Source organism: Canis lupus, chromosome 17, assembly GCF_011100685.1.
Source record: "Canis lupus familiaris isolate Mischka breed German Shepherd chromosome 17, alternate assembly UU_Cfam_GSD_1.0, whole genome shotgun sequence".
NCBI lineage: Eukaryota > Metazoa > Chordata > Mammalia > Carnivora > Canidae > Canis > Canis lupus.
The window spans coordinates 59,812,970-59,840,868 of record NC_049238.1 but is presented as its reverse complement, the minus strand read 5'-3'; the positions used below and the strand labels follow the sequence as shown (position 1 = coordinate 59,840,868).

Here is a 27,899-nt window from a genome sequence, read left to right as displayed (position 1 = left end):
TTGCCACATTAAGGTCACCAAAGTTGTTTATCTAGACATCACTTGAGCTCCAGTCAGAAATATAACTTTAGAAGGCTCGTAAGACAAAGGGCCATATAAAGTTCTTTTCTTCTTCTATACTCATTTTCCATGTTATTATCTTTTCACTGCATTCGTGTGTTCTGGTTTTTCCTTTGTTTTGTTAAGGATTTTTATAAGAAAAAAAGTCAAATCCTTTTGGAAACTGATAGGCTGACAGAAAGACAAACACTCCCCCAGTATGAAATTCAAGTGTGTCTGTAACTCCTGTCTTGTCCAATCACTGGTGAGACTGCCTAGACCAGCTTCTGTGCCTTTGCTAAGGCTCTTCCCTCTACCTGTAACATCTTTCCTCTCCTTTCTGGTTTAATTCTATGCTTTCCCTTAAAGATTACTTTCATCACTCCCCTCAGTGAAGCCCTTCATGACTACTCTAGGCTATAGTATCTTTCTTCTCCTCAGAACAACTGATTCAACAGGCCATTGGCCACACAAAGCAGTCCATCTCCTGTGATAATTTCTTTTTTAATGTACAGGATGATTTCCAACTTATCAGGTCTGGTAGTTCCTCAGTCACATTTATTTTTTTTTTAAGTGATGGGGCCATAGGTTTTTTTTTTTTTTTTTTAAATTTGCATTTAAAAAAAATTAAATTCAATTTGCCAACATATATCTTAGTCACAATTTAACATGAAACGCCCAGGCAGCTTTTCCTAAATAGATCAGGGCAAGGGGGGTGGAGAGTGATTCTACTCTTTGCTTGGATAGCTTTGATCTAAACTGAGTCATGTCCAGAGAGAATGTACGCACTGGTTGAATGGGGCCTCTCATCGCTTACAAACACCAGACCATATTGGCAGAAAGCCCGTAGTTTATTCCCAGACAAACCATTAGAATCCTGGCCTTCCCTCCTTTGGGGCTCAGGGGGTTCCCCGAGTTTTCTTGTTCCCACCCAGGCAAGGGGGGCTCATGTCTAGTTGAGGATTTTCCTTCCACTGGGCGGGGGTCCGTGTCTGTATGGCCAGTGCGTGCACCCGCCCAGCCAGCTCCTCAGACAGGGCGGCGTGGACCAGCCGGTGCCGTTGTAAGGGGCTCAGTCCTTCAAAGCGAGAGCTCACCACCGCCACGCGGAAATGCGTCTCGCTGCCTGGTGGGACCGCATGGGCGTCGCTCTCGTTGCGCAGCTCCAACACCTCGGGGTTCAAGGCCTGCTCCAACTTTGTGCGAATGGCTGCCTCGACGGGACCGATGGTTCCCAGTCCCGCGCTGCTCCGGGACAGACAGACGCGACCTGCCATGGAGAACAGGTGCCGGACCAGCTGCCCACTCAGCATCGGCTACAGCGGAGAACAGGCGCAGAGCACTGAGGGCCGGGGCCTCCCGCCCCCTCCCACCCCCTCCCGCCTCCTCCCTCCTCCCCCACGCATACTCCGCTCCCGCAGGGGGCCCGCCTCCATCGCAGACACCACCCCTTTCTTCTGTGTGACGTGGGGGGAATTCGGCCTAGGCCGCGGAGGGCTGACGCGCGACTGGAAGGGGCCCGCGGGGGACAGTTATCGAGTGGGCTGGGGACTGCAAAGGCAGCGTATGTGCAACTCCGCGTCTGTGGCCGAGCCGTATCCCCTCTGAACCCCAGGCCGGGCATTTTCTACCTTCCGCTCAGCCTCGGCTACCGCAGTCGCGTGTCAGTCACCGGACCCCAGAAGTTCTCGGAGAGTAAGGTCGTCGTCGCATCCTGAGGCACTCTGGGAAATGGAGTCCTCGCTACGCGATAGTAGAATGGGCAGACGCCACGTGAGGGCTCACGGGAACTGTAGTCTATCATTTTGGCGACTCGTGCTGTTAGGTTCTGAAGTAGGGAGATGCAAAAAACCCGGGAATTCCTGCTCAGTTGGGACTGCTGTTATTTGATAGATTTTATTGTCATCGAGCTGAACTCATTTATTTTACATACAAGAAAATTGGAAGCTCGTTCCACTTACTGCATACAGAATTTCTGTGCGCAGACCAGCCCTGGAAGGTGGGGAATAAGTTAGGGCCAGTCCTCGGGAAGTTTAGAGGATGACCTGAGCCAAAATCAAGAGTCAGACACTTAACCGACTGAGCCACCCAGGAGCTTCTACATTCAATATGTTCTAAATGTGTTATGTCAGAGTACCTGGGTGGCTCAGTTGGTTAAGATTTGCCTTCAGCTCAGGTCATGATCCCAGAGTCCTGGGATTGAGCCCAGTGTTGGGCTCCCTGCTCAGTGGGGTGTCTGCTTCTCCCTTTCTCTCTCCCTCTACCCTTTTTCATGCTTGCTCTCCACTAAATAAATAAAATCTAAAAAAAAAAAAATAAATGTGTTATGTCAAGGTCAGTTTTGGCACACCCGGGTGTTCAATTAAATGTATTGGATGGATATATGAACTATTGTATGAAAAGAGGGCCAGTGGCATTATTATTTCTGTTGCAAAAATAAATAAAAGCTTTGTAAATTACCAACTCCATAGAGCAAGCTTAGAGTCTTTGCTTCTAACAAAAACAGTTGGGATCCCTGGGTGGCACAGTGGTTTAGCGCCTGCCTTTGGCCCAGGGCGCGATCCTGGAGACCCAGGATCAAATCCCATGTCAGGCCCCTGGTGCATGGAGGCTGCTTCTCCCTCTGCCTATGTCTCTGCCTCTCTCTCTCTCTGTGTGACTATCATAAATAAATAAAAATTTAAAAAAACAACAAAAAAACATAGTCATAATACCTACCATGTAGTGAAGGTTTGTCACAGCCAGATTGAGACTTTTAGAGACTTTAAACACCAAGATTATGGTGGCCACCTCATGTGTAATTAAAAAACAATCTGTGACATGAGGATTGGGATGTCCAACAACATACTAATTTTCCCCCCATGATGATTACTTTAATATTTATTCATGGAAAACTTAGTTTGTGCTTATTGATGTATACTTTACACATAAGGAACTTACAAATCTTTAGTGAGCAGTTTAATTCTACCTATGATACAACACGTCAAGAGACAGAAAATTTCCAGCACCTTGAAGGCTCCAGGGAAGTCAATACCACCCTGCCACAGGTAACCATTATTCTAATATCTATCACCATAATTAGTTTTGCCCATTTTTAAACTTCATATAAAAAGAATCACATAGCATGAATTCATTTTGCTTGCATTCTTTTGTTCAACATTGTGAGATTCATCCATGTGCATGGCAGCAATTTGCTCATTTTCATTGTTTGTAGTATGGCACTATATGAACATACCACATTCTGGTACATGCTTTTTGTTGCATGCAAACATTCATTTCTGTTTGCTTATATCCAGGAGTGGAATTGTTCGGTTATCTGATAAACCCAATGTTTATTTTTGAAATGAAAAATTGGTTCAAAGAATTTTTGGTACTGTGTACTGTTCTAAATGTTTTACATTTATGAACTCTTAATTTTTACAACAACCCCATGAAGTAGCTACTATTATTACTTTTGCTTTACCAGTGAGGAAGCAGAGACCCTTAGAAGTTAGGTAATTTGCCCATGGTCACAGATCTGGTAAATAATGCAGAGGCAGGTTGTAGAATTTGGGCTTTTAACCATTAAGCTATTTGGCCTCAATACAGCTTTAGGCCCTCTCAGGTTCCAGGCTCTGTACTAGGTTTTTTACATTTATTCTCATTTATTCTAACAACTCTAATGTGGTTGGATATATTATTTTTGTTTAATCAACAAGCTTTTAGTGTATCTCCCATCACTCTGGCTATCACAGTCTACTGTTTATACTTGGCATTTGGAGAGTGGTTGTTGAGTAAAGAGAAATATTTTTGAAAAGAAGACACTAATTCCCTAAGAGTGTTATGCCATTTATTCATGCCCCAAACATTTAATTACCTTATGAAGAGCCAGGTAGAAGGAATTAAGGACTCAGATTCAAAAAGACATGGTCTGTCTCCTGAGGGGGTCACGGAAAGGATGCAAGAGCAAAGTCCAAGCATGGTACAGAGTGGTAAGTGCTATCACCAGGATTTGAACAGAGAGGTGGGCACATGGAGGCTGTGTGGGTAGTGGAAAGGAAGACCTCATGAAGGAGCAGGTGATTTCTGGGCAGAACCAGCCAGATGAGGAGGATTCTGCTAGGTCAAGAGGAGGACGAAGCTTCTTGCCAAAGGCCACAGTATGTGCAATGGCAGGTAACTGTGGAAAGGCCTTGCTTGAATGGTGTGTAGCTCAGTATGGAGGAGGCTGAGGGTCATGGTGAGAGAGGTGGAGGGACAGGGCAAGAGAGAGGACTATGGTTAGAGTGGTGGAATGGGGTGAGAAGGCAAAATAAATGCTTGATTCACAAGATTGCCTGGGAAAGAACTCAGTTGCCTTTTTGTTAAAGGAAATAAGATCCAGCCTATTTGTCTGTGATGGTGCACTACTTTTAGGGATGGCCTGCTCTATTTCATGTTTTAATAGTTCTGGTAAGAATGCTGGGAAAAGAGCTCGGGGGAGCAATAGATAGTAATTGAGTCTCATATAATTTGTAGGATAATGGCCTATCTAGACTTATCTAATAGGGTTTTATAGCTGGATAGAATCTAAACTACTAAATCTAATTTTCTCTCATTCTCTTTTTCTCTTTAATAGAGGAAGAAAGGGAAGCTGTACAAGTTAAGTGGCTTCATGAAGCCCAACATCTGGTGAGTAAAGCACTGTGAATGAAGTGGTGAAGTGCACAATTTTTGAGTCAGGCAGACCTGAGTTCTAATCATGTCTTAGTAAATGGCTGTGTCACCTTCAGCAAGTGCTTTAGCTTCTCCGAGTCTCACTTTCCTTATCTATAACACAAATAATTGCATCTGCATCATAGCCCCTAGCATAGGGTTTATCACATAATAAGGTTCCATATCATCTTTTTGTCCTTCACCTTTCCTAACAGCACAGGGTCACTGTGATAGAAGTAAAAAGGAGGTCAAAGAGAGGGGGAGGTCAGCTGTGTCCTCAAGCAGAGCCTCTCAAGGTGACAGATTTGTAGTGGGGTCCCCATTATCTTGGGTTTCAGCCTCGGTCTGAAAAGTTAACAGTATCAGAACTTCCAGAGTTGGGGCACCTGGGTGGCTCAGTGGTTGAGCATCTGCCTTTGGCTCAGGTTGTGATCCTGGGGTCCTCGGTTCAAGTTCCGCATCAGGTTCCCCAGAAGGAGCCTGCTTCTCCCTCTGCCTATGTCTGTCTCTGCCTCTCTCTCTATGCCTCTCATGAATAAATAAAATATTAAAAAAAAAAAAAAAAAAGAACTTCCAGAGTGGACTGGCTTATTCGGGAGAGAATCACTGAACAAAACACCAGAAATTTATGAATAGCCTAGAATGCAATTTCATTCCCCTCTAGTGATGTATCTTCTCATAATTGCCTCATCCCTTCTCAGTCTCATATTTTTATCTTGTAGAATAATTGGAAAGTGGTTGAGCCTAGAATCTGAGCTCAGTGTTAGTCTTTAGAACTATTTCACCCAGGTTGTGAGAAAAAGCTAATGTTTTCACAACCAAGGACCCTTCTATAATAGCCCAAACCTTTGTGTCTAGCAGACATATAATATACATGCTTAGTGCTGGAGAAACAACACATTCCTACTGGAATTGCCCTGTTTTGACTCTTTGTGGACCACATCTTTCTATTAACACATGCATCTTCTGAAATGATATAGTTGATTGAGTTAGAATTACCTTCACAAATCTATACCAGCGTTCTTACCAGGGATCTCTACAGATAGTTGATATTAACTGCCAGAGTTTAGATTTTCTCTATTTTCTAGTTTTCAACTACCGGTATACCCATTGCCTGGTAGGTAGCCCGTACTTAATAAAGGTGAAGATAAAGAATATCAGAAATGAGCTCAAGGAATAAAATTTAAGTCTATTCTTTTTTCTATTGTATTCTACCTCCTGTCCTTATGGGATACTCAGGAGAGGGTGCAAATGGTGTGAGGGATGTGGAACACCCCAGAGTGGGAAGCTGAGGAGGAAGAAATAAAACTTTCAGGAAAGGTTTCTCTAGAAGGAAGTTGGAAGATTAAGGAAAACAGGTCTGCAGGGCTACTGCTGAAGTCTAAGAGAGCAATGAGGAGGCAGACAGGAGCACGGAGAAAAGGCTGAAGAAACCTTAGGGAAGTAACCGGATATGCTGTTGAGATGCAGGTGAGTGTAGATTCTGGCTTAGGTTGTAATTCTGGGAAAGAGCAAACGGGCGATAGGGGGTTGTTTGGGTGAGTTCGCATTTGGATAGGTCGAGTTGTTGGGACAGATGGTTTGAAGTCCCCAGCAAGCAGTTGGTGTAAGGATATAAGCTTCTGGAACAAATCTGGATGTCTGTAATTTAAAGCATGGAAGTGGGAAGACTCCTCAGGAAGAGTAAAGGATGGAGGGGGGTGTTGGATAGGAGACAGAGCCCAGACGGACGCGGGAAAGCAGGGACCGATAGAGGAAAAGGACCGGGAGGAGTAAAGTCGGAGGACATTTTGCAAGCCCAGGGAGCAAATTTCAAGGCGGTATCGGATGCCTCCTGTAGGTCAAGAGGAGGAAGACAAAATCTATTCCAGTCCTCGGTTACGCAGGATTCCGAAGAGCGGAGGCGGCTGGGGGTGGGGCGAAGCCGCACGGAAGGCCACGACCACGTTGCAGAGAAGGCAGGCGGCCTTAGTAACAGTTTTTTGGAAGTCTGGCTGTAAAGACAGAAAAGGCGGGACTTGGAAGGTAATTTAAAGTTCAAGGGGATAATCAGTTTCAGAATCCCTACCCTTGAGCGGGAGCAACTCTGCATCTCCTGGAGGCCCTCTGCAGGCCGTCTGGGTACTTCTGAGGATTTCCCTTCCAGCTCCAAACTGGGGGAGTGGGGGGTGGGGGGGGGGGGGGGTGGGGGGTGGGGGGGAGGGAAAGAGAGGCCCCCTCCCCTTCTCTAGGCTGAAAATTAAAATTAAAAAATGCCATTCAGTAAAAGGCAAAACAAAACAGCGATCTGTCCGAAAGCCTTCTTTCTTTAAAAATCCTGGCATGCAAATAAGGGGCTTTAATGTGGCTCCCAGCGATTGGTAGGTACTTTCGGAATCCGTCATTTCCTCGCAGTGCAGGATGCAAACGGAGTCTGCTTTCTGCTTCCCTATTGGCTGCTTGATTGGGCTACTTCCCTTCACCCCTCCCGGTAATTCTTATAAATTACACCAAATTGGTTATCCGTTCCACTTCCTTCTCCTTGAATAAGAAGCTGTAACTGCATTTTTGGCTGTAATGTCAGGACGCGGAAAGCAGGGAGGCAAGGCCCGCGCCAAGGCCAAGTCGCGCTCGTCCCGTGCCGGCCTGCAGTTCCCGGTGGGCCGGGTGCACCGGCTGCTGCGTAAGGGCAACTACGCCGAGCGGGTGGGGGCCGGCGCCCCGGTGTACCTGGCTGCGGTGCTGGAGTACCTGACGGCCGAGATCCTGGAGCTGGCGGGCAACGCGGCCCGCGACAACAAAAAGACGCGCATCATCCCTCGCCATTTGCAGCTGGCCGTGAGAAATGACGAAGAGCTCAACAAGTTACTCGGGGGTGTCACCATTGCCCAGGGCGGCGTCCTGCCCAATATCCAGGCGGTCTTGTTACCTAAGAAAACGGAGAGTCACAAGCCTGGCAAGAACAAGTAACTGGGATTGAGAGCATCCCCACTAACCCCAAAGGCTCTTTTAAGAGCCACCAACAATGTCAATTGAGGGGCTGGTAACGAAATAGCGCCACTAGCTCTTTTTTTGAAAGCTTAGGTGGCTCTAAAAAGAGCCTTTGATCTTTGGCTTGTCAGGATTTATTTACTTTTGGCTTTGTGGCTTTCAGTTTTCTTTGGTAAGAGAACGGCCTGGATGTTGGGCAGGACGCCGCCCTGGGCGATGGTGACCTTGCCCAGCAGCTTGTTGAGCTCCTCGTCGTTGCGGATGGCCAGCTGCAGGTGGCGGGGGATGATACGCGTCTTCTTGTTGTCGCGGGCCGCGTTGCCCGCCAGCTCCAGGATCTCGGCCGTCAGGTACTCCAGCACGGCCGCCATGTAGACGGGAGCGCCGGCCCCCACCCGCTCGGCGTAGTTGCCCTTACGCAGCAGCCGGTGCACGCGGCCCACTGGGAACTGCAGGCCGGCGCGGGACGAGCGCGACTTGGCCTTGGCGCGGGCCTTGCCTCCTTGCTTGCCACGACCAGACATGATTGCTAGCGAGGTTAAAACACCTAAAGCTCAGACCTGACAACAAAACAGCAGCGAAAGATGAGCGATGGAAAAGCCTTTATAAGCTTTGCTAGGGGTGGGGTCAGGAACGAGGTTTTCATTGGTCCTAAATTGGCTCCAGAACCGGCCAATGAGGCCAAGAGTAGGTGTTGTGACGCAGCTGTTGCTGATAACGCAAGGTCCCCACAAGGCCCAATGGAAACGAAAGGTTTTAGGAGCCCTTATTTGCATACGGTGGTTATAAAAGGCTCAGGCCCGCCCATTCTCGCACTTCCTTTCTTCCCCAACGCGTGTGCTCCTTTACAATGCCTGAGCCTGCAAAATCCGCTCCCGCGCCCAAAAAGGGCTCGAAAAAGGCGGTCACCAAAGCTCAAAAGAAGGACGGCAAGAAGCGCAAGCGCAGCCGCAAGGAGAGCTACTCCATCTACGTGTACAAGGTGTTGAAGCAGGTGCACCCCGACACCGGCATCTCGTCCAAGGCCATGGGCATCATGAACTCGTTCGTCAACGACATCTTCGAGCGCATCGCCGGCGAGGCCTCCCGCCTGGCGCATTACAACAAGCGCTCCACCATCACCTCCCGGGAGATCCAGACGGCCGTGCGCCTGCTGCTGCCCGGCGAGCTGGCCAAGCACGCCGTGTCCGAGGGCACCAAGGCCGTCACCAAGTACACCAGCTCCAAGTGAGTCCCTGCCGGGACGCGGCGCCCGCCGGGGTCGCCGGCCGCCTGACTCCAAAGGCTCTTTTCAGAGCCACCCACCTAATCACCTGAAAAGAGCTTTGTTCACTTATTTTACCCTTCACTTTCTTCTCACAAAGTAAGTTCCTTGTGGAAGGTGGAAGGTAGTACGCGGAGCTTTTCAAGCCATTCGTACTTGGAGATTCCCGGCGCGTGACTGGCTTTGCTTTCTAATCTGGGTCGCGTCTTAACCCCGTAACTGCTGCTTAGTTCTACAAACTCCTTCGAATTAGGATACTGAAAATCTCCCCACCTCCCGTCGCCGGACTATTGCGTCCTGGCCGCTCTGGGGTGGACGTCTCACTGGTGTTCTAAATCAAATTGGGTGACTTCGGTCGTCCTTTAAGAAAGGATCAGCTAAGCCCGGGTCCCGGGAACGTTGCGACCAGCCCCGAAGAATTCTGAGCGTGCGGCAGCCAAGCCGCCTGGCGCGGTCACCGCCTCTGCGGCGCGGCGCGGCCTCCCGTGGACCCCGCGGTGTGGGCGCCGGGGGCGGGGCCTGCGCTCGACTCCTATAGCCTCTTCGTGATTGGACGGTATGAATATTCAAAATCTGGCGCCGGCCCCCAAAGTCGTGGATTCTGGTGTCCGCCGAACCCTTTGAAGCTTTGAAATCCCTCCCTATTCTCGGTTTGTGGATCGTTTTTGCATTTAATTCTCTTGGAACGCTCGGGCCTCCGGTCACTCTTAAAGGCGCTGGTTCATTTAATTCTGGGCTCAAAAGTCACCTCTCAGAGATCTTCCCAAGTCGCACTCAGGAATTTGCGTCTCTTGTTCCTGCCTGTCATCTGGTCTCCCTGTTCTCTTCCTCCTAGGAGCTGTCAGAAACTGGTTCGTTTTTTTCTAATTTATGATCTTAAACCCTTAACCTTGCTGGTCGGATTTTCTGCAATATTGTCAGCGCCAATCCGTGCCTGGCATATAGCGGACACTTAACTATTTATTGAAATTTGTCGAATTAATTTTCTCACGCCATCCTTTTCTTAATAGCTTCCGTGGATTGGGCGGGTGTCGTTCATTTCCATTAGATACATGTGAAGACCTGAAAATGGAAATGTTTTTGGAGCTCTCTGGCCAAATCCGTCCATGGTCCCCTCAGAGCAATAGCTCTGAGGAGGCCCGGGTTGAGACTCTTTGTGCACCCAAATGGAGGTGGCAGTGGTGGGTTCTCCCTTCCTTTGCACTTCTTAGTGTAGTGTACCGTCTTTGGATTTTCATTAAATTAGAGCATTGGTCACTGGAAAGATCCTTTTCCCATCTCCTTTTCTGACACACACCATCTCCATCCTGATCCTCTGGCCCCCACGGAGATGAGCTTTTAATTTATATTCACTTTCTCACTTATCAGGAGGTCCTGAAGAGATAGACCCTGTAAGACAGGCAAGATTAATAACCCTTTTACAAAGGAGGTTGAGAAAAGCAAAGGGGTTGGTTCACTGCTCATGAGCTAATACTGTCCACCTTTGTATCCTCAAATGCTCAATTGCATTTTAGTTTTATTTTGTGTGATTACAGAATGTTCAGTCTTTCTGTCCAAGCCTTGATTTTGCTGATGAAGACACTGATGGTCTGATCAGTTATTCAACTGCTTTTGGCTCTTGGGTCCTGGAGTTGATCCTAAGGGTTTCATGAATCCACATGGATGCCAGGCATTATCATAAACTGAATAAATCTTATGTTTCTTACATGTGTGTTTTCAAATGTGTGTAGATGCTATTGTTATTAATAAAACAACTGATTATTTTAGAAGTGTGGCTGGATTCTTTTTATCTGCAATATATTTTCTCATTAAATGAAGTTAACAGATGCAATCATTGCTGCATCTATGAAAAAGCTCGTTGCCTCTGACTTGGAGGATGAATATTTGTAAGCCATTGGCCAAACTTACTTCTACCCAAGAGGTGCACTGGTACTGAAGTAATTTGTTATGAGGTTACTATTACCTAGTAATAGGTACTATTCTCTGAGAGTCTGTTATTATTATCAGTTATTATTATTAGATATTATTATTATCTGTTATTATCTTCAGTAATAGGTACCTATTGCCTAGTCATTTAGAAAGAAATGATCACAAATAACAAGCCTTATAAACAAGAGAGAAGAAATAAAGTCCTTAAGAAAGCTTAGCTAACATCTATAGAGCACTTGCTATGGACCAATGTTCTAGGCCCTTCACACACATTAACTCATTTAACCCTCATAAGAACCTCATGAAATAGTCACCGTTATCTCCTATTTTATAGATGAAGAAACTGAGGCACAGAGAGGCTTCTCCTTAGAAACTCCAGAGAATAAACCCCTAGTTCAGGGTTTAAGGGACTTGAGAAAATTAAGATCAATCTCCGAAAATCTGGACCCCTCCTTGGAGTTTGGGGGGAATCTATCTAGGCTTTAAAATTAAAAGGAATAATCACCTGCTTTATTCTCTTTAGGATGCATCCTGTATATAAATCTATGGTGGTAGTAGCAGAAATCCTTGGAGATGAGATTGGGGTCTCTGGTTCTCCATCTGTTTCTTCATCCCAGAGGCCATACTTCAACTTGCTTACCAGCTGGAATCCCTTCACTAATATAAGAGAGTCTTGGTTACTGGTTTCAGGCTCCAGGCATGGTATTTAGTAGGAAGGAAGTTACAGAATGGGGCAGGGGAAAGAGATGGTAGAATTTGGAGTTTTAACTCGGAGGGGAGATAATTTTTTTTTTTTTAAGATTTTATTTATTTATTCATGAGAGACACACACACACACACAGAGAGAGAGAGAGAGAGAGAGAAGCAGAGACACAGGCAGAGGGAGAAGCAGGCTCCATGCAGGGACCCTGATGTGGGACTCGATTCCAGATCTCCAGGATCAGGCCCTGGGCCGAAGGCAGGCACTCCACTGCTGAGCCACCCAGGGATCCCCTGGAGGGGAGATAATTAATGGTAGTTTAATCTTTCTAATAAAACCTCTTTGAGGGATCCCTGGGTGGCGCAGCGGTTTGGCGCCTGCCTTTGGCCCAGGGCGCGATCCTGGAGACTCGGGATCGAATCCCACATCGGGCTCCCGGTGCATGGAGCCTGCTTCTCCCTCTGCCTGTGTCTCTGCCTCTCTCTCTCTCTCTCTCTGTGACTATCATAAGTAAATAAATAAAAATTAAAAAAAAAAAAAACCTCTTTGATCACTTCTTTCTCCTGCCCAAGCATCTATATACATTTGCTTATATTAGGGTTAATAACAATAATTGTTATAATAATAATTGCTTCTACTTATTGAGCACTTAACTGTTTCCATGGTCCCCTGCTGAGTGGTTTATCTGCATTGCCTCATTTTGTCTTCACAGCCACCATGGAGTAGCTTCCATTTTTACCATCCTTATTTTATAGACGAAGGAAACAGACTCTCAGAGAAGTTATATAACTTGTCCAGTATCATTGAGGAACTAAGTGATGGAACTGCAATCCAATGTACATTTTTACAAAGCTTGATATCCCAGGGCACCTGGGTGGCTCCATCGGTTAAGTGTCTGACTTGATTTTGGCTCAGGTCATGATGTCAGGATTGAGATCAAGCCCAGGATGCCCAGTGCAGAGCCTACTTAAGATTCTCTCTCTCTCTCTCTCCCCCCTTTCTCTCGGCTCCTCTCCACCTGTCCCTAAAAAAAAAAAAAAATAATAAAATAAAATAAAAAAAGAAGCTTGATATTCAAAACTCTCCCAAATCTGCCTCTTCCTCCAGTTATAGCTCTGTTTCCTACTGCTCCCCTATAGGGCTAGGTGGGTTTTCTGCTCTACTCTAAAGGTTCTGCTCACCCTCCACTATACCCATTTGCTCAGGTCTGGACTGGACTGCCCCTTCCTTCTGCCTTGGCCAGAGCTTTCTTTCAAACCAAAGCCTTATCTTCCAGCTCAATGACACCTCTTCCCTCATCTCTCTACCCTACCTATCTGTGCTTATTTTTTAACTTTATTGTGTTATAATTGGCATACAGTAAACTGCACATATTTAAAGTATAATTTGCTAAGTTTTGACGTATATACACATATACCAACAAAAACATCCCTACACTCAAAATAATGAACATATCCATCAGCCAACCCCAGAGTTTCCTAGTGCCCCTCATAACTCTTCCCTCTGCTTTATTAGAGATAGGTTGCATTTTCTAGAGTTTTATGTAAATGGAATCATACAGTGTCTGTCCTTTGTGTCTGGCTTCTACTTATTCCTCAAATTCCTTTATTGTCAAGTAGGTTTCTGGTTGTGCAGCTTCACCATAACTGTTAATCTGTTCACTTGTTGATGGATAGTTGGGCTGTTTCCAGTTCTTCTACTTTTTAATGCACTCCAATTTTGTGTCATGATAGTTCCACAGTTGAACATGATAAACTCTTTGCCCTCAATTGGGAAGGAACTCAGAAGGGGCCTGAGATATATACAAAAATACCTATTCTATTCTGTTCAAGTGGGAGAAAGTGTTAAGGTTACCTCTCTCCTCTCCTAGGCTCACACCTCTCAAATCCATTCCATGCTCTGCTGCTAGAGTAACCTTCCAAGCTCAGATCTGGCCTCATCACCCACCTGCTCATAAACCTCCAGTGGTCTGTCTCACTGCCTCATTTTAGCCTTCAACAACAACAACAAAAAAAAAAATGTAAAACTTTATCAGCAATCTTACCCCATATTTGGCTTTACAGTGTGGTCCAGAGCCCTGATCCTCTGAGAGGGAGGCTAACATAGCTCACAATATGGCTAATCAGTAATTCTGGCACAGAAGGAGGGGCAGCTCTGTTTAGGTTTCAGTAAGCGACCCTTAACTGGGAGACTGTTCCTGTGCCTGGGGAGACTAGGTTTAATCATTCATATGAGGGATGGGAAATATGGATCTACTAATTTTGTGAATGTTTTAAGTCTCTATTGATATTATTAAGTTCTGTAAGAAAGATTCTCTAGGACCATTCCTCTTCTCTGATTTCTAAGCGTTGCTAGGTCTGATATCATTCATTTTTTTCAATCAATAGTGTGTTGAGTATCTGTTGGACATCAGGCAATCCACTGGGCAGTGAGGATACAAGGTTCAACAGAACAGAGTGGCTTCTGCCTGGATGTGTATTTTTTATTTTTTAAAATATTTATTTATTCATGAGAGACACACTTAGAGGGGCAGAGACACAGGCAGAGGGAGAAGCAGGCTCCCTGCAAAGAGCCCGATATGGTACTCGATCCCAGGGCCCCAGTATCACAACCTGAGCCAAAGGCAGATGCTCCACCACTGAGCCACCCAAGCGTGCAATTCCCTGGACTTTTAGTGGGTAGGAGTGAAGTCAGATATTAAAGCAGTGACTATAATAAATTGTGACAGGTATTAGATGTGATAAGTACCCACATGGAGAGTGAGATGGAGGGAGGCCTAACTTGATATTGGTGTGGGTGAGGAAGGCCTCTGGGGGGAAGGGACTTTAGGATGAGACCTGAGGCAGATGGGAAGGGAGTGTGTTCCAGGCAGGGAGTGGCATGGGCAAAGGCCTGGAGGAAAATAAAAGACAGCAGGCCCAGAGAGGTGGGAGGACCTGCAAAAAATCTAGTCTAGGTAGTGTTCAGATGGCAGAGGGGAGTTCAGTAACATGCTGTTACGATGGAAGGCAGAGCCAGACCTTGCCAAATTAGACCAGATAGGTGGAAACAGATTTTTATTATTTGTAAAAGATTTTATTTATTCATGAGAGACACAGAGAGGCAAGACATAGGCAGAGGGAGAAGCAGGTTCCCTGCAGGGAGCCTGATGCAGACCTCGATCCCAGGACCTGGGCTGAAGGCAGACACTCAACCACTGAGCCACTCAGGCATCCCAGGAGCAGCCTTTAGAGAACCCAATTAGCTTCTAGGCTAACATGACTATGGAGACAGAAAGGACCAATGGCATGGAAAACAGAAAAGTCAGTTTCAGAGGCCACAGGGTCTGTGTCCACTCAGGCACCTTCTGGGGCAGGTGGTACCTTGACTCAAATGAGTATCCATTCCCTGCAACAGGCCTTCCCTTAATGTAGAAATGGCTACATCAGGCCAACCAGTCTGATACCAGCCACCATTGTGCTCTGAGGTGACCGTGAGGTCATTAATAGGTCAAATGTAAAGTTGGCTAATGCCCACTGCTGGTCAGGGCTAGAGAAATGGGGTAGGCTTACACACTATTAGTGGGAAAAGAATGTAGTGCAAACATTTCAATGGGTAATGTGACAATGACTATCACAATTTTCTTTTCATATACAAATGCAAAACAAAAATGCCTAAACAAAGTACTTCACAATATTCACACAGGGATGGTAAATAGCAACTTTTTATATAAATGTATTTTTAATTCTTGATAATTGAGAAATTAAAACATGTACACAGAGGTCACATCTGTTATCCAACTTCATCAATCACCAAACTCAAGACTGATCATCCTGTATCATTTTGAAGCAGATCCCAGATACCATATTATTTCATCCATAAACATTTCTTTATGTAGCTCTAAAAGGACCACAATACTGTCACATCAAAAATAATTAATGATATTTAATTAATTCATCAAATATCCAGTTGGGTGTTAAAATTAATCTACATGTCATGTTTTTGTTTTTTATATTTTTTCAAAGATTTTATTCAATTATTCACCACAGACAGAGAGAGGCAGAGAGAGACACAGGCTCCATTCAGGGAGCCTGATGCAGAACTCGATCCCGGGACCTCAGGATCGCGCCCTGGGCCAAAGGCAGATGCTTAACCACTGAGCCACCCAGGGATCCCATGTCATGTTTTTAAAAAATGCTTTGTTTGAATCTGAATCCAAGTAAGTTCTATACATAATGGTTGGCTGACATGTCTTTCAACTCTAATATATATTTGCCATCCATCTCTTTTTTTCTTGTAATTTCTTTGTTGAAGAGACTGGGTTGTTTTTCCTGTAGTTTTCTGATTGGGAATTTGCTGATGGCTTCCCTGTGGTGTAGCTTTTCATGAGATCCTGTCCCTCTACATTTCCTATAGAAACAAATCGAGTAAATGGAGCAAAGGATTGATTAGATTTAGGTTCACTTTTTCACTCCCTGGCAAGACTGCTACATTAGTGGTGTTATTTGTTTTTTCTATCGGGAGACACACAATGATTGCTTCCCTTTTTGTGATAACATCTGTTGATGCTCAATGCTTAGATTCTTCAATTCATTAGGGGCTGCAAAATGATATTCTGGTATTCCTTAATTTATTAGCTAGGATGCTTCCATAAAGAGAAACAAGTATTATTTTTAATATTAAACACTTAGAATTTACTTAAATATCTATTATTGGGTGAAAAGAAAGTGATAGGGTCCTCTTTGTTGTAAATAAAAAAGGGTGGGTGCATATGTATTGATGTGTAGGCATGTGTACATGAATGAAACATTTTTCTGGAATTTACATAGTAAAACCAAAAACAGTGGCTACTGATATGGAGAAGAGTCTGGTTAGGCCACAAGGAGGCTTTTACTTTCCATATGTCTTTCATTATCATTTGAATTTTGGGGGCACCTGGGTGGCTCAGTGGTTGAGCAACTGCCTTTGGCTCAGGTTATGATCCTGGGGTCCTGGGATCTAGTCCCACATAGGGCTCCCTGCAGGGAGCCTGCTTCTCCCTCTATGTCTCTCTCTCTCTCTCTCTCTGTCTCTCTGTCTCTCATGAATAAATACATAAAATCTTTTTTAAAAATCATAAAAAGTTGTGAACATCAACTTTAAGAATTATGCTCTGAAGTGATATTTCTGACTAGGCAGCATCGTTGATGAGGCCTCAGTCAGAGATCTGGTTCTCAGCTAGATCAGGAGAGCCAGTCAGGTTCCTCAGGGAGGACCAGGTCATGGAGAGGTGTGAAATTAGAAGAGAGTATGAAGAACTGGCCCTGGACAGCTGGTGTGGGTTACTGGGCAAGACAAGAGTGATATTTGGGGAAGGTTATTCTGACCTTCTTATCTTTATTCTGATTGAGATACGCGTGATAAATTGATGCACCTAAATTTTACTCATAGTTTTCTAAAATTTGCAAATCATACATAATCTGAGGATATCTTACTGTATTTGCTGTATACATTTATTAGAACCATTGCCCCCTTTTCTTATTCATTAATTCCTTTGTATGTCCATTCTTTACTCCCTTGCAATCATTCTAATTTTTCTTCTCTGTGTTTTTGCAAGAAGTGTATTGCTTTCTGTGTGTTAAAAATAATTATCCTTGCATACTGTGTATTGCATTTATATGGCATTCTTGAAATAACAAAACTATGGAGATGAATAGATTAATGGTTTCCAGGCAATGTAGGGGAGATAGGAGGTGGTCTGAAAGACACTGGGAAGTTCTTTTGAGATGACTGAATAGATCTGCATCTTGATTGTGGTGGTGGTGACACGAATTTATACATGGAATAAAATTGCATAGAATTACATGTGCACATGCATATGAATGCAGGTTAAGAAACTTGTGAGCAGTAATTAAGGTCTGTATATTAGTTAACAATAATGTACCAATGTCAACTTCCTGGTTTTTTTTTTTTTTTTAAAGATTTTATTTACTTATTCATAAGAGACACAAAGAGAGAGAGAGGCAGAGAGATAGGCAGAGGGAGAAGCAGGCTCCATGGAGGGACTCCAGGATCACGCCCTGAGCCAAAGGCAGATGCTCAACCACTGAGCCACCCAGGCTTCCCCTGGTTTTGATATTGTATTACAGATATGTAATATGTCACTGTTGGAAGAAGCTGAGTGAAGAGTACATGGAACTCTTTGTACTATTTTGGCCACTTCCTGTGAGTCTATTATTATTTCAAAGTAAAAACTGAAAAGCTGCAGAACATGCTTTACTACTAACTAAATAGATGCAAAGGTAAACTAGAATGGTATATATATTTTTTCTATTGTTTATGTACTCTTCCTTGGCATCAAACAATGTTTTAAACACTTTACATGGATTAACGCATTTTATCTTCCAAAGCATCATTATTTCCATTGTACAGATGTGGAGATGGAATCACAGAGAGGTTAAGTAATGTGGTTAAGTTGCATGGTCATAAAGTGTCCAAGCCCGGTTAACAGCCAGACTCTGCTTTCAGACATTATACTGTACTACTAATGTCAAAGCAAGATATTGATGCAGCACTTATAGCAGTTAACAATATTAGAAATAACCAAAAATGTAGGAATGCTGAAATAAATTTTTGCAACTCTAAGAAAAAAAAAATCCTATCTTAATCAACTTACAAACACCACTTAGTCTAACAAGCCAGGTTTACTAATTCGTTTTCAAAGAAGAAGAACACATACCAAAAAGACTGTGATGTGTCTCACCAAACAAAGGAAAAAATAGTTAATGTAGGTTGTAGGGAAGCATGGAGTGTAGAATTTTGATGGGCTTAAGGCAAAGCAGGGCTATATGAAAGGGTAGACATCAGAATTAGGCTTTGAAGTGCATACAGGATCCTGTTTCCTTGGAAACCACAAAGTTAAGATAAAGGTGGAATGTTTAGAAACCTTATTGAAGTTTTGTATCTGGCTTGAAAAATCAAGGCTGATTCTCAGCGTCAAAGTGATTTAGGTTCTCTAGGCAGGAGGGGGATGCTTCATTCTTGCTGATGTGATTTCAAACAGTGAAGGTTCTGGTAGTCTGTGACTTTTAGAACAGGTTTCTCAATGAATAAGAGAAGCAGTGGTCACTCAAGGAAGTGATCGTGACTCCATAGCTACAGCATGTCCTTGGGAGAGATGTCTCCTGCTAATTCTTTGGCTAGCCATATCTGTTTTCCCAGCCTGATGAGTAGCAGAACATGTTTTTACTTTCTCAGTTCCAGTTAATTTCTACTTTCTAAGAATCTATATAAGTGAGAATGTGTTTTATATCTTATTTTATGTTTTACTTTCCCCTTTATCCACTCTGATTTTAAAAATTGGCCTTTTTCAATTCCCTCAAAGCTCAACCTGCATCTCTGCTATCCATGTTGTGATGTGAACATTCAATCTGTTGATTGAATTGCTGCATCAAACTTCACGATGAGCAAACATCACACTTTATCTCCTTACTCTCAGTAAGTAAACACCAGGTTTGCTCCATTTTCCATCACAAAAAAATGCTGCAAGGAACATCGTCATATATTTCCCTTACAGACCTATGTAGGAATATCTGTTAGATAAAAATCCAGGAACATAACTCTGGTTATTAGGATCTGTTTATTATTTTTAAGATTTTATATATATATTTAAAGATTTTTATTTATTTATTCATGAGAGAGACAGAGAGAGAGGCAGAGAGATAGGCAGAGGGAGAAACAGGCTCCCTGCAGGGAGCCTGATGTGGGTACTCAATCCCCAGACCCAGGGATCATGCCCTGAGCTGAAGGCAGATACTCAACCACTGAGCCACCCAGGCCTCCCGATTTTATATATTTATTTGAGAGAGAGATATTGAATGCACATGTGCAAGAGAGGGGGAGGGGCAGAAGGAGAAGGAATCATAAGCAGACTCTCCACTGAGCTGGGAGCCCACCTTGGGGCTCATTCTCATGACCCTGAGATTATGAACTGAGCCAAAATCAATACTCAGATCCTCAACCAACTGAGCCACTCAAGTACCCTGGATCTGTTTATTCTTAATTGAGTGAAAAGTACCAAGCTCCCCCTAGAATAGTCTCATCATTGCCCTTTGCCCGTGGTACATGTAGCTCCAGAAATTCTGTTTTTATGGTCTCTTCTGCCTGGATTACACCACCTTCCCCTAGCCCCCAATCTAAACATGTCTCAAAACCTAAATACTCTTTAGAACCCAGCTCAAAATATCACACCTGAGCAAAATATTTGCTCAGGTGGCTTGAACCTTTCCCTTTCAGCTCCCACAGAGCTCAACCTGCATTTCCCTTGGTCATCTACCACAATATGCCTCTCCCTCTGGCAACTGAGGTGGGGATCACCTACCTACAAGGACAGGTATAGGTTATGTGCAAGCACCGAGAGATTCAGAAGGCATGTGCAGATAAATAGTAAAACTTTTAAAATAAGTAAGATGATTTTTACTTTATTCTTTTTTAGTTTCCTCTAGCCAGTGATCTCCTAATTATATGTTGTAGCCCCTTAGCGGAGTCCTCTTCCTCTACCATCCCCATCACTGCTCCGCCTTGCCCAGGGCTGTGTCTTCAAGGGCTTCCCAAACTACCACAGGCATTTAGGTGACACCTTTGACACCTGTTTGGTAGTAAGACAAAATTGACACTCCTGCCACTATTCTGTGAAATTCAAACTTCCTAGGCCTAATAGGGAATTTCTGGAATGCTTTGTTGGTTTGAGAAACTAGGGTGAATGAGTACTAAAATTTTTTAATGTCAGAATGCCTCAGTCCTCTTCTCTTCTCCCAGACCCCTGGCTAGAAGGTATCAAATTCTTTGCCTTCTATTAGCCCGTATTCCCTTACCCTTCCGCTAAGGGCTTCCCCCAAAGTCCCTTTACAGAATAGATTAATATTCTGAACTCCTGGTGGACACTTCCCTCTAGAGGGTTAATGGGATTCTCAATATCAATGTCAGGAGGATCTTTAAGCATCTTCTCGATTCCACAAGCTGTTTGTTCTTCCTGAATTCCTCACTTTAGTGAAATTTTCCATCATCCCCCAGTTCTGCAGGTGAAGGAGAAACTCCTTCCTCTCTTCCATTCTCCAAATGCCTAAATCACCAAATCTTACCAAATTTACCCTTCTATGATTCCCTCCAATCCATCACTTCATCTCTGACTTCTCCTAGTCCCTGCTGTAGCCCAAGCCACCATCAGCTCTGATTAAAGGACCCAAAGTCCAATTAACAATACCAGTTCCAGGGCGTTTGGGTGATGCAGTTGGTTAAGCATCGGACTCTTGGTTTCGGCTCCGGTTGTGATATCAGGATTGTGACATCAAGCCCTTCATTGGACTCTGTACTCAGCATGTAGTCTGCAGGAGTTTCTCCCTCTGCCCCCCCCCCCCTGCCCAACACTCTTTCTCTAAAATAAATAAATTCTATTTTAATTTAATTTTATTTATTTATTTATTTTTTCTATTTTAATTTTTTTTTTTTAAAAGGCTTTTATTTATTTTTTTTTTTAATTTTTATTTATTTATGATAGAGAGAGAGAGAGAGAGAGAGAGGGGCAGAGACACAGGCAGAGGGAGAAGCAGGCTCCATGCACCGGGAGCCTGATGTGGGATTCGATCCGGGGTCTCCAGGATCGCGCCCTGGGCCAAAGGCAGGCGCCAAACTGCTGCGCCACCCAGGGATCCCTATTTTTTCTATTTTAATTTTAAAAAAAGATTTTATTTGACAGAAAGAGAGAGAGCATAAGCAGGGGGAGTGTGAGAGGGAGAAGCAGGCTTCCCACCGAGCAGGGAGCTGGAAGTGGGGCCCAATCCCAGGACCCGGGAATCATGACCTGAACCAAAGGCAGATGCTTAACCAACTGAGCCACCCAGGCACCCCAATAAATAAATTCTAAAAACAAAACAAAACAAAACAAAAAACCCAATGCCAGTTCCATGGCAGACCTCTAGATACCGGGTTGGCCAAGGTAAGACTTGTTTATTTTCCTTCAAATTTTATGAGGGGACTTTTGAAGAGAACATGAATTACTTTTTGCCTGACTTCCTTTTCTTTATGACTGGTCTGAAAGTGAGAAAATTACTTAAGTACCTAAAACAATTAGATTTTGATACTGGAAAAAAAAAAGATTTTGATTCTGACATTAAAAAATTTTAGTACTCATTCACCCTAGTTTCTCAAACCAACAAAGGCATTCCAGAAATTCCCTATTAGGCCTAGGAAGTTTGAATTTCACAGAATAGTGGCAGGAGTGTCAATTTTGTCTTACTACCAAACAGGTGTCAAAGGTGTCACCTAAATGCCTGTGGTAGTTTGGGAAGCCCTTGAAGACACAGCAGAATTCCTCGCAGTCCCCCCCAAACCTGCTCACAGTCAGAATCAGATTCTGTTGCCCTAGCCCTGTGGGCAAATCTCCGAGATGGTGGCTGAAAGGTAAGGCAGCATTGTCCAGCCAAGACCTAATCTCTGCTGGGTGAGAAAGATTGGGCTAATAGCCCCCCACTTCCTCACAAAGTGAGTTTGTACTGCCTGTGGCTTCCTGGCCCTATGTGAGGGCAGGGGGTTCAGCTAGGTGAACTCTTCCATTGTCAAGACCCAGACTTCCATTATGTAGGAGAGCTGAAAGACAGATCAGTGATGCGGACAAGGCCCTTCCTTTGAAGGGCTCACTTTTGACATGATACCAGTTAAGACCAACCAGAGAGGACCTCCACTGTCCAACACCAGTGGGGGCCAGGCCCTAATTCCCCAATCCTCTTCCTCTTCTGCTTTCATTCACTGTTTTCCATTCATACCCTGCTATCTTTGAGTTTAGTGAGTGAGCAGTCCACTGTTGTGGGAGGAACAGAAATGGGTAGAAATGTGAGGAGAAGAGTGAAGGCAGATCAAAGCTATTCCCACTAAGCTAAGAACCCCTGAACTGCCTTAGCCATGGCAGATATACACAGGCTGTCCGCAAATCTAAGGGTCAGTGGCAGGTCTTTGGTATTTTAGGTTGGTTGGTATCTTGCTTTTGAATCTGATTTTGTATCAGTTCAAGGCATATGATCCTGGGGAGGCAGGGCCCTGACATGGAAATCTGCATGCTTGGGTGTCTGCTCAGACACTAATGGCTCTGACACTCAACTTCAAGCTGCACTTTTGAAAACAAATTTCAGTGGATGAGATGCCGGGTGCAAAGGGGTCTAATTCACTGCTGTTTCTGCTTGTAACTAAGTCACAGACTATCCCATCGTGTACTGTTGGTTTGAACAGAGACCTGGGCAGAGACCCTGGAGCCTGTATTGAACTCCTAGGGCTGCCCTAACGAAATGCCACACAGACTGGGTGGCTTAAACAACAGAAATGTATTTACTCACAGTTCTAGAGGCCAGAAGTCCAAGATCTTTGTCATCAGGTTGGTTTCTTTTGAGGCCTCTCCTCAACTTGAAGATGGCTGCCTTCTCACATGCCTCTCTTATGGTCATCCCTCTGTGTTGGCTGTCCTGATCTCTTTTTTTTTTTCCTTAAAGATTTAGAGAGAGAGAGAGAGAGAGAGAGAGAATAAATGAATGTGACAGTGGGGTACAGGTGTGGGAGGGCAGACAGAGAATTTTAAGCAGACTCCCCAGCTGAGCACAGAATCTCATTACCCTAAGCTCATGGCCTGAGTCAAAATTAAGAGTCCGATGCCTAACCGAGACACCCAGGTACCCCCTCTTCTTAAAAAAGACACTCATATTGGATTAGGGCACATCCTGATGACATTTTAACTTAAATGCATCTTTAAAGGCCCTACCTAATGGCCTTTAAATACAGTCACATTCTGAGGTACTGGGAGTTAGAGCTTCAACATAAGAATTTGGGTGAGGGTCAGAGGACACACAATTTCATTTATAACAGGGCCTATAATGAAAATCTCTTGAGTCTGGGGCTGAAAACTGGGGAACCCCCCGTCAGGAATAGCTACAGTGCATCTGCTCTCTCCTCCCCCCCCCCCCCCACTTGCAAAGGCAGAACGTTTTCAAAAGTATTTCCGCCTATTTCTATTCCCCTCAGTGAATTTTCACCAATCTCTATAATGGTTTTATCGGTGAACAAAAGCACAAACTCTGTCCTCTTCCAGGTGCAAATAAATGGTGTTTAAGGATAAGAAGAGGTGTCATTCATACAACTGCTAGGAGTCTTGTGTAGTGCTAGTTTTCCAAGGTCCTGTTCTACTCTTCTAGTTAAACCGACTCATTTCAGAGTACCAAGATGCCTTCAGACTTCAATTTTCATCTGGTGAACAAATTGCCCCTCTGAGATAAATTCAAGTCTCTGCCCCCAGATGCTGGGGCTCACAAACGTTAAGAAAGGAAGGGGTAAGTGCAGGGCATGTTGTGCCTTTCATTGGTTCCAGCCCCAAGAGCTTTAACTACTGGTAGCCTGGCACTGGGTAATTCCTCAAACACCTGCTACACAGATCTTCCTGTGTCTGCATCTAGGGTTGTTCTGAAGAACAAGTCTCCTATGGACGTGAGCAGGAAAGGATACTCGACGAGAGGTCCCCGGGGGCGGTGCCTTGGTGACGGGGGCTTTTGCATCCTGGCCCACCTTCCCCACTGCTGCTGCTCTAACGAAGCCCACAGGACTCCCCGAACGGAATGCTGGGCCACAGAAGCCGGACCCTCTGTCCCCGGAGTTGGCCCATTCCGGCCTGGAGCTGCCCATGCTGCCTTCCCTAAGGTCCACGGGCATTAGGAAGGCGGGCGGGGGTGTGTGTTGGGGGGGGGGGGGGCGCAAGATTGGGGAGAGGGAGTGTGCCCGGGCGGGCGTAAGGCCTCTGGCAAAGTCCCTCAGGCGCACGAGGGACCCCGGACACACTGGGTGGAGTAAGGGGGGCGGGGAGAGTGGCACCCGCTAAACCCCCCGCTGCCCGGGGAAGCCAGGGAAGGCATTACAGATACCCGACGCGCAAGCGAAGCTGGAGGAATCCCGAACTTGTCGCGACAGAGATCAGGCGAGCCCGAGACCGATTCTCCCTCCCCCCACCGCCCAGATCTCCTCGGAGTCACTTCCGGCGGGGGCGCGGGGGGCGCGGGCGCCTAGTCCCGAGCGTCCCCTATCGATTCCTCGCCGCCCCGGCCCGCTCGCGAGCCCGCAAGTCCTTCATCTCCTGCGCGGACGGCTTAACACCCCCGAGCCCCGGCGGGGAACTTCCAAGACGCCCCAGAAAAAGGCCCCGGGAGCAGGGCGAGTTGCGCGCGCGCACGCGGCCGCCTGGCAGGCGGTCCTGGCCGCCGACGCGGCGCCCGGGATCCGACCCACGGTCTCCGCGCTACCTGTAGGGAGCCCCACGGCCCTACCGCCCCACCCTCCCGGGGCAGGAGGCGGAGGTGAAGTGGCACAGCTACTTCCGAGTGCCGTCGTGGGTGGCTCTGAAAAGAGCCTTTGGATAGGATGGAACCTCGAGCCGAGCGCTCACTCAAGCCCGCTCCCCGCGGATGCGGCGCGCCAGCTGGATGTCCTTGGGCATGATGGTGACGCGCTTGGCGTGGATGGCGCACAGGTTGGTGTCCTCGAAGAGCCCCACCAGGTAGGCCTCGCTCGCCTCCTGCAGCGCCATGACGGCCGAGCTCTGGAAGCGCAGGTCCGTCTTGAAGTCCTGCGCGATCTCGCGCACCAGCCGCTGGAACGGCAGCTTGCGGATCAGCAGCTCCGTGGACTTCTGGTAGCGCCGGATCTCGCGCAGGGCCACCGTGCCCGGCCGGTAGCGGTGCGGCTTCTTGACGCCGCCCGTGGCCGGCGCGCTCTTGCGGGCCGCCTTGGTGGCCAGCTGCTTGCGCGGGGCCTTGCCGCCGGTCGACTTGCGGGCGGTCTGTTTCGTACGAGCCATGGCGAAGCGGCTGGGAGAGTAACGGGGCCCCGGCCCGCCGCAGCGGTCTTTATAGGCACCGTCTCTCTCCGATTGGGCGGGGCAATAATTGAAAGTCCCGCGCTGGCTGTCCATTGGCCGCGACGTCACCCTCCCCGGCGCCACCGATTGGCCTGGGCGGATCCTCCTAGCCCCGCCCACCCGCCTCGCTCTCTACTCTCCAGGTTGCCAACGGTCTTCCCTAGCTTGTTTTTCCTTTCTTTCCGCGGGCGGGGGGGCGGGGGGGGGTCATCTTTGATCGCCACCGTGTCCGAATGTTCCTCCTCAGCCCTTCGCCCCCTTTAGAACACGGTCCCCCCCTTCTTTCCCACGCGGTCTCCCCAACTCAGCCTCAATCTGGCCTTTACGTCCCGTCCCCCCCAAAACGCCCGGTCACCTTCTAGGAACCCCGTCGGTGGTCGGGCGGATCTTTTTTCCCGCCTGTCGGTGCTCTTCGGGTCCGAAAGTTGTCCCATCACATCCCACCGCCTGCCGAGCGCAAGGCCCCGCCTCGAGAAACCTACGTGGGGACTAGTACCCAGTCTTACCGGAGTAAGCCGGCTCAGTTAAGCCGAGGACCGGGCCCGCCACACTCACTCCCGGAAACTGCCCGCTGCCCTGCCGGCCGGGAGTGCACGTGCGTGTGGGTGGGGGCGGGGGCGCGGGCCTCGGGAACTGGGGAGGGAGCTGCGCGCGAGGCAAGAGTCGGGGACCGCCTCTCAGTTCTTAGGACGGAGTCGACCGTGGCTGCGCCCTGGGGGTCCGGGCCCCCCCAGCTGCGCCACCAAGTCCTAAGGTCCACGACCCACCAGACCAGGTCAAGAAGGCCGAGCGCCCAAGGCTCGGGGTCGAGGAACCGTTGAGGGACAACCCCTCTCCCCCTCCACGCCTTGGGCCTCCGCACAAGACTGGCAGAGGTGGACACTGTATACAACTCCTTTTATTTGACAGAGTGGGTGGCTCTTAAAAGAGCCTTTGGATTTCACAGGTGTCCCCTTCGAGACCAGGGCTGGCTGGGCTTCCGGACGCCGGCCTCACTTGCCCTTCGCCTTGTGGTGGCTCTCCGTCTTCTTAGGGAGCAACACAGCCTGGATGTTGGGCAGGACGCCGCCCTGGGCGATGGTGACCTTGCCCAGCAGCTTGTTGAGCTCCTCGTCGTTGCGGATGGCCAGCTGCAGGTGGCGGGGGATGATACGCGTCTTCTTGTTGTCGCGGGCCGCGTTGCCCGCCAGCTCCAGGATCTCGGCCGTCAGGTACTCCAGCACGGCCGCCATGTAGACGGGAGCGCCGGCCCCCACCCGCTCGGCGTAGTTGCCCTTACGCAGCAGCCGGTGCACGCGCCCCACTGGGAACTGCAGGCCGGCGCGGGACGAGCGCGATTTGGCCTTGGCGCGGGCCTTGCCTCCTTGTTTGCCACGACCAGACATGACAGCGACGCTCACTGCAAACACCTCCCGCTCGACGACCGAGAAAGTCGCCCCAGAGTCCGCCACTTCACCCTTTTATAGGCAGAACCGGGATTGTCTGCGGAGCACTGCGATTGGCTAAAGCAGAGCTTTGTCCGTTCGACCAATAGGGTGGCTCAGCCAGCATCCGTTCATTTACATAATCTCGTCCCCCTCGCTGGAGCGCCGCTGAAAACTCGCGAATCACGACGCGGCGTAAGCAGAACCTTAATTTGCCTACGGCCTCTTTAAGTACCGAGGCGCTTCCGGTAGCTTGGGCCTGACGGCGGTGGCGGCGTCCCTTCTCCCGTGTGCCCGCCGTTTGCTTGTGCTTCCCGCCATGCCCGAGCCGGCGAAATCCGCTCCCGCGCCCAAGAAGGGCTCCAAGAAAGCGGTCACCAAGGCCCAGAAGAAGGACGGCAAGAAGCGCAAGCGCAGCCGCAAGGAGAGCTACTCCATCTACGTGTACAAGGTGCTGAAGCAGGTGCACCCCGACACCGGCATCTCGTCCAAGGCCATGGGCATCATGAACTCGTTCGTCAACGACATCTTCGAGCGCATCGCCGGCGAGGCCTCCCGCCTGGCGCATTACAACAAGCGCTCCACCATCACCTCCCGGGAGATCCAGACGGCCGTGCGCCTGCTGCTGCCCGGCGAGCTGGCCAAGCACGCCGTGTCCGAGGGCACCAAGGCCGTCACCAAGTACACCAGCTCCAAGTGAGTCCCTGCCGGGACGCGGCGCCCGCCGGGGTCGCCGGCCGCCTGACTCCAAAGGCTCTTTTCAGAGCCACCCACGTTCTCGCCGAAAGGAGCTGTTCACGTACTTTGTGAAGGTGTTCCTACTTTGGCTTTTGGATTTCTCTTCCCGTACGTTAAATATATGCTTGTTAACTTCAAATATCTGTCTCTTTTTTTCAGTTTGGCGACGAAATAGTTTAAGTTCTGGGTGAAAACGTTAATGGGGTGTAGGTTATGTTGTGGTTGTCCGAGATGATTTTCTGAAACTGGCTTTGTCTATGC

General features: G+C 47.2%; 6 protein-coding genes and 1 pseudogene across 8 annotated transcripts in view; 3 read left to right on the top strand and 4 right to left on the bottom strand.

The window, feature by feature from the left end:
• Window positions 1–612: 612 nt before the first annotated feature.
• LOC119863984 lies at window positions 613–26,922 on the bottom strand (annotated as a pseudogene). The gene is made up of 4 exons (XR_005372715.1): window positions 25,983–26,922; window positions 22,919–23,064; window positions 1,671–1,867; window positions 613–1,309 (listed from the first exon to the last, which is right to left on the bottom strand). The product of XR_005372715.1 is annotated as a histone H2A type 2-C-like, transcript variant X2 (transcript).
• LOC119877179 (histone H3-like) overlaps window positions 613–27,899 on the bottom strand; it is a 53,745-nt gene continuing 26,458 nt past the window's right edge. Inside the window, exons 1-5 of one of the 2 annotated variants that reach the window (XM_038562064.1) lie at window positions 25,006–25,698; window positions 22,919–23,064; window positions 11,382–11,533; window positions 1,671–1,867; window positions 613–1,309 (exon numbers count right to left, since the gene is read on the bottom strand). In XM_038562064.1, the coding sequence (XP_038417992.1) occupies window positions 25,006–25,530 (525 nt within the window). In that variant the 5' untranslated portion in view covers window positions 25,531–25,698 and the 3' untranslated portion in view covers window positions 613–1,309; window positions 1,671–1,867; window positions 11,382–11,533; window positions 22,919–23,064. Of the gene's footprint in view, window positions 1,310–1,670; window positions 1,868–11,381; window positions 11,534–22,918; window positions 23,065–25,005; window positions 25,699–27,899 lie in introns of those variants that run through there. The other variant, XM_038562066.1, reaches the window with a different exon arrangement.
• On the bottom strand, window positions 872–1,812 carry BOLA1 (bolA family member 1). Its single transcript, XM_038562068.1, has 2 exons — window positions 1,671–1,812; window positions 872–1,355 (listed from the first exon to the last, which is right to left on the bottom strand). The coding sequence occupies exon 2, from the start codon at window positions 1,350–1,352 to the stop codon at window positions 939–941; it is 414 nt and encodes a 137-aa protein (XP_038417996.1). The 5' UTR covers window positions 1,353–1,355; window positions 1,671–1,812; the 3' UTR covers window positions 872–938.
• Window positions 6,953–7,873, top strand: H2AC21 (H2A clustered histone 21). The gene has a single exon (XM_038562073.1). The coding sequence runs from the start codon at window positions 7,270–7,272 to the stop codon at window positions 7,660–7,662; it is 393 nt and encodes a 130-aa protein (XP_038418001.1). The 5' UTR covers window positions 6,953–7,269; the 3' UTR covers window positions 7,663–7,873.
• Window positions 7,800–8,259, bottom strand: H2AC20 (H2A clustered histone 20). Its single transcript, XM_038562074.1, has one exon. The coding sequence runs from the start codon at window positions 8,205–8,207 to the stop codon at window positions 7,818–7,820; it is 390 nt and encodes a 129-aa protein (XP_038418002.1). The 5' UTR covers window positions 8,208–8,259; the 3' UTR covers window positions 7,800–7,817.
• Window positions 8,489–10,716, top strand: H2BC21 (H2B clustered histone 21). The gene has a single exon (XM_038562076.1). The coding sequence runs from the start codon at window positions 8,534–8,536 to the stop codon at window positions 8,912–8,914; it is 381 nt and encodes a 126-aa protein (XP_038418004.1). The 5' UTR covers window positions 8,489–8,533; the 3' UTR covers window positions 8,915–10,716.
• Window positions 26,891–27,768, top strand: H2BC19 (H2B clustered histone 19). The gene has a single exon (XM_038562077.1). The coding sequence runs from the start codon at window positions 27,220–27,222 to the stop codon at window positions 27,598–27,600; it is 381 nt and encodes a 126-aa protein (XP_038418005.1). The 5' UTR covers window positions 26,891–27,219; the 3' UTR covers window positions 27,601–27,768.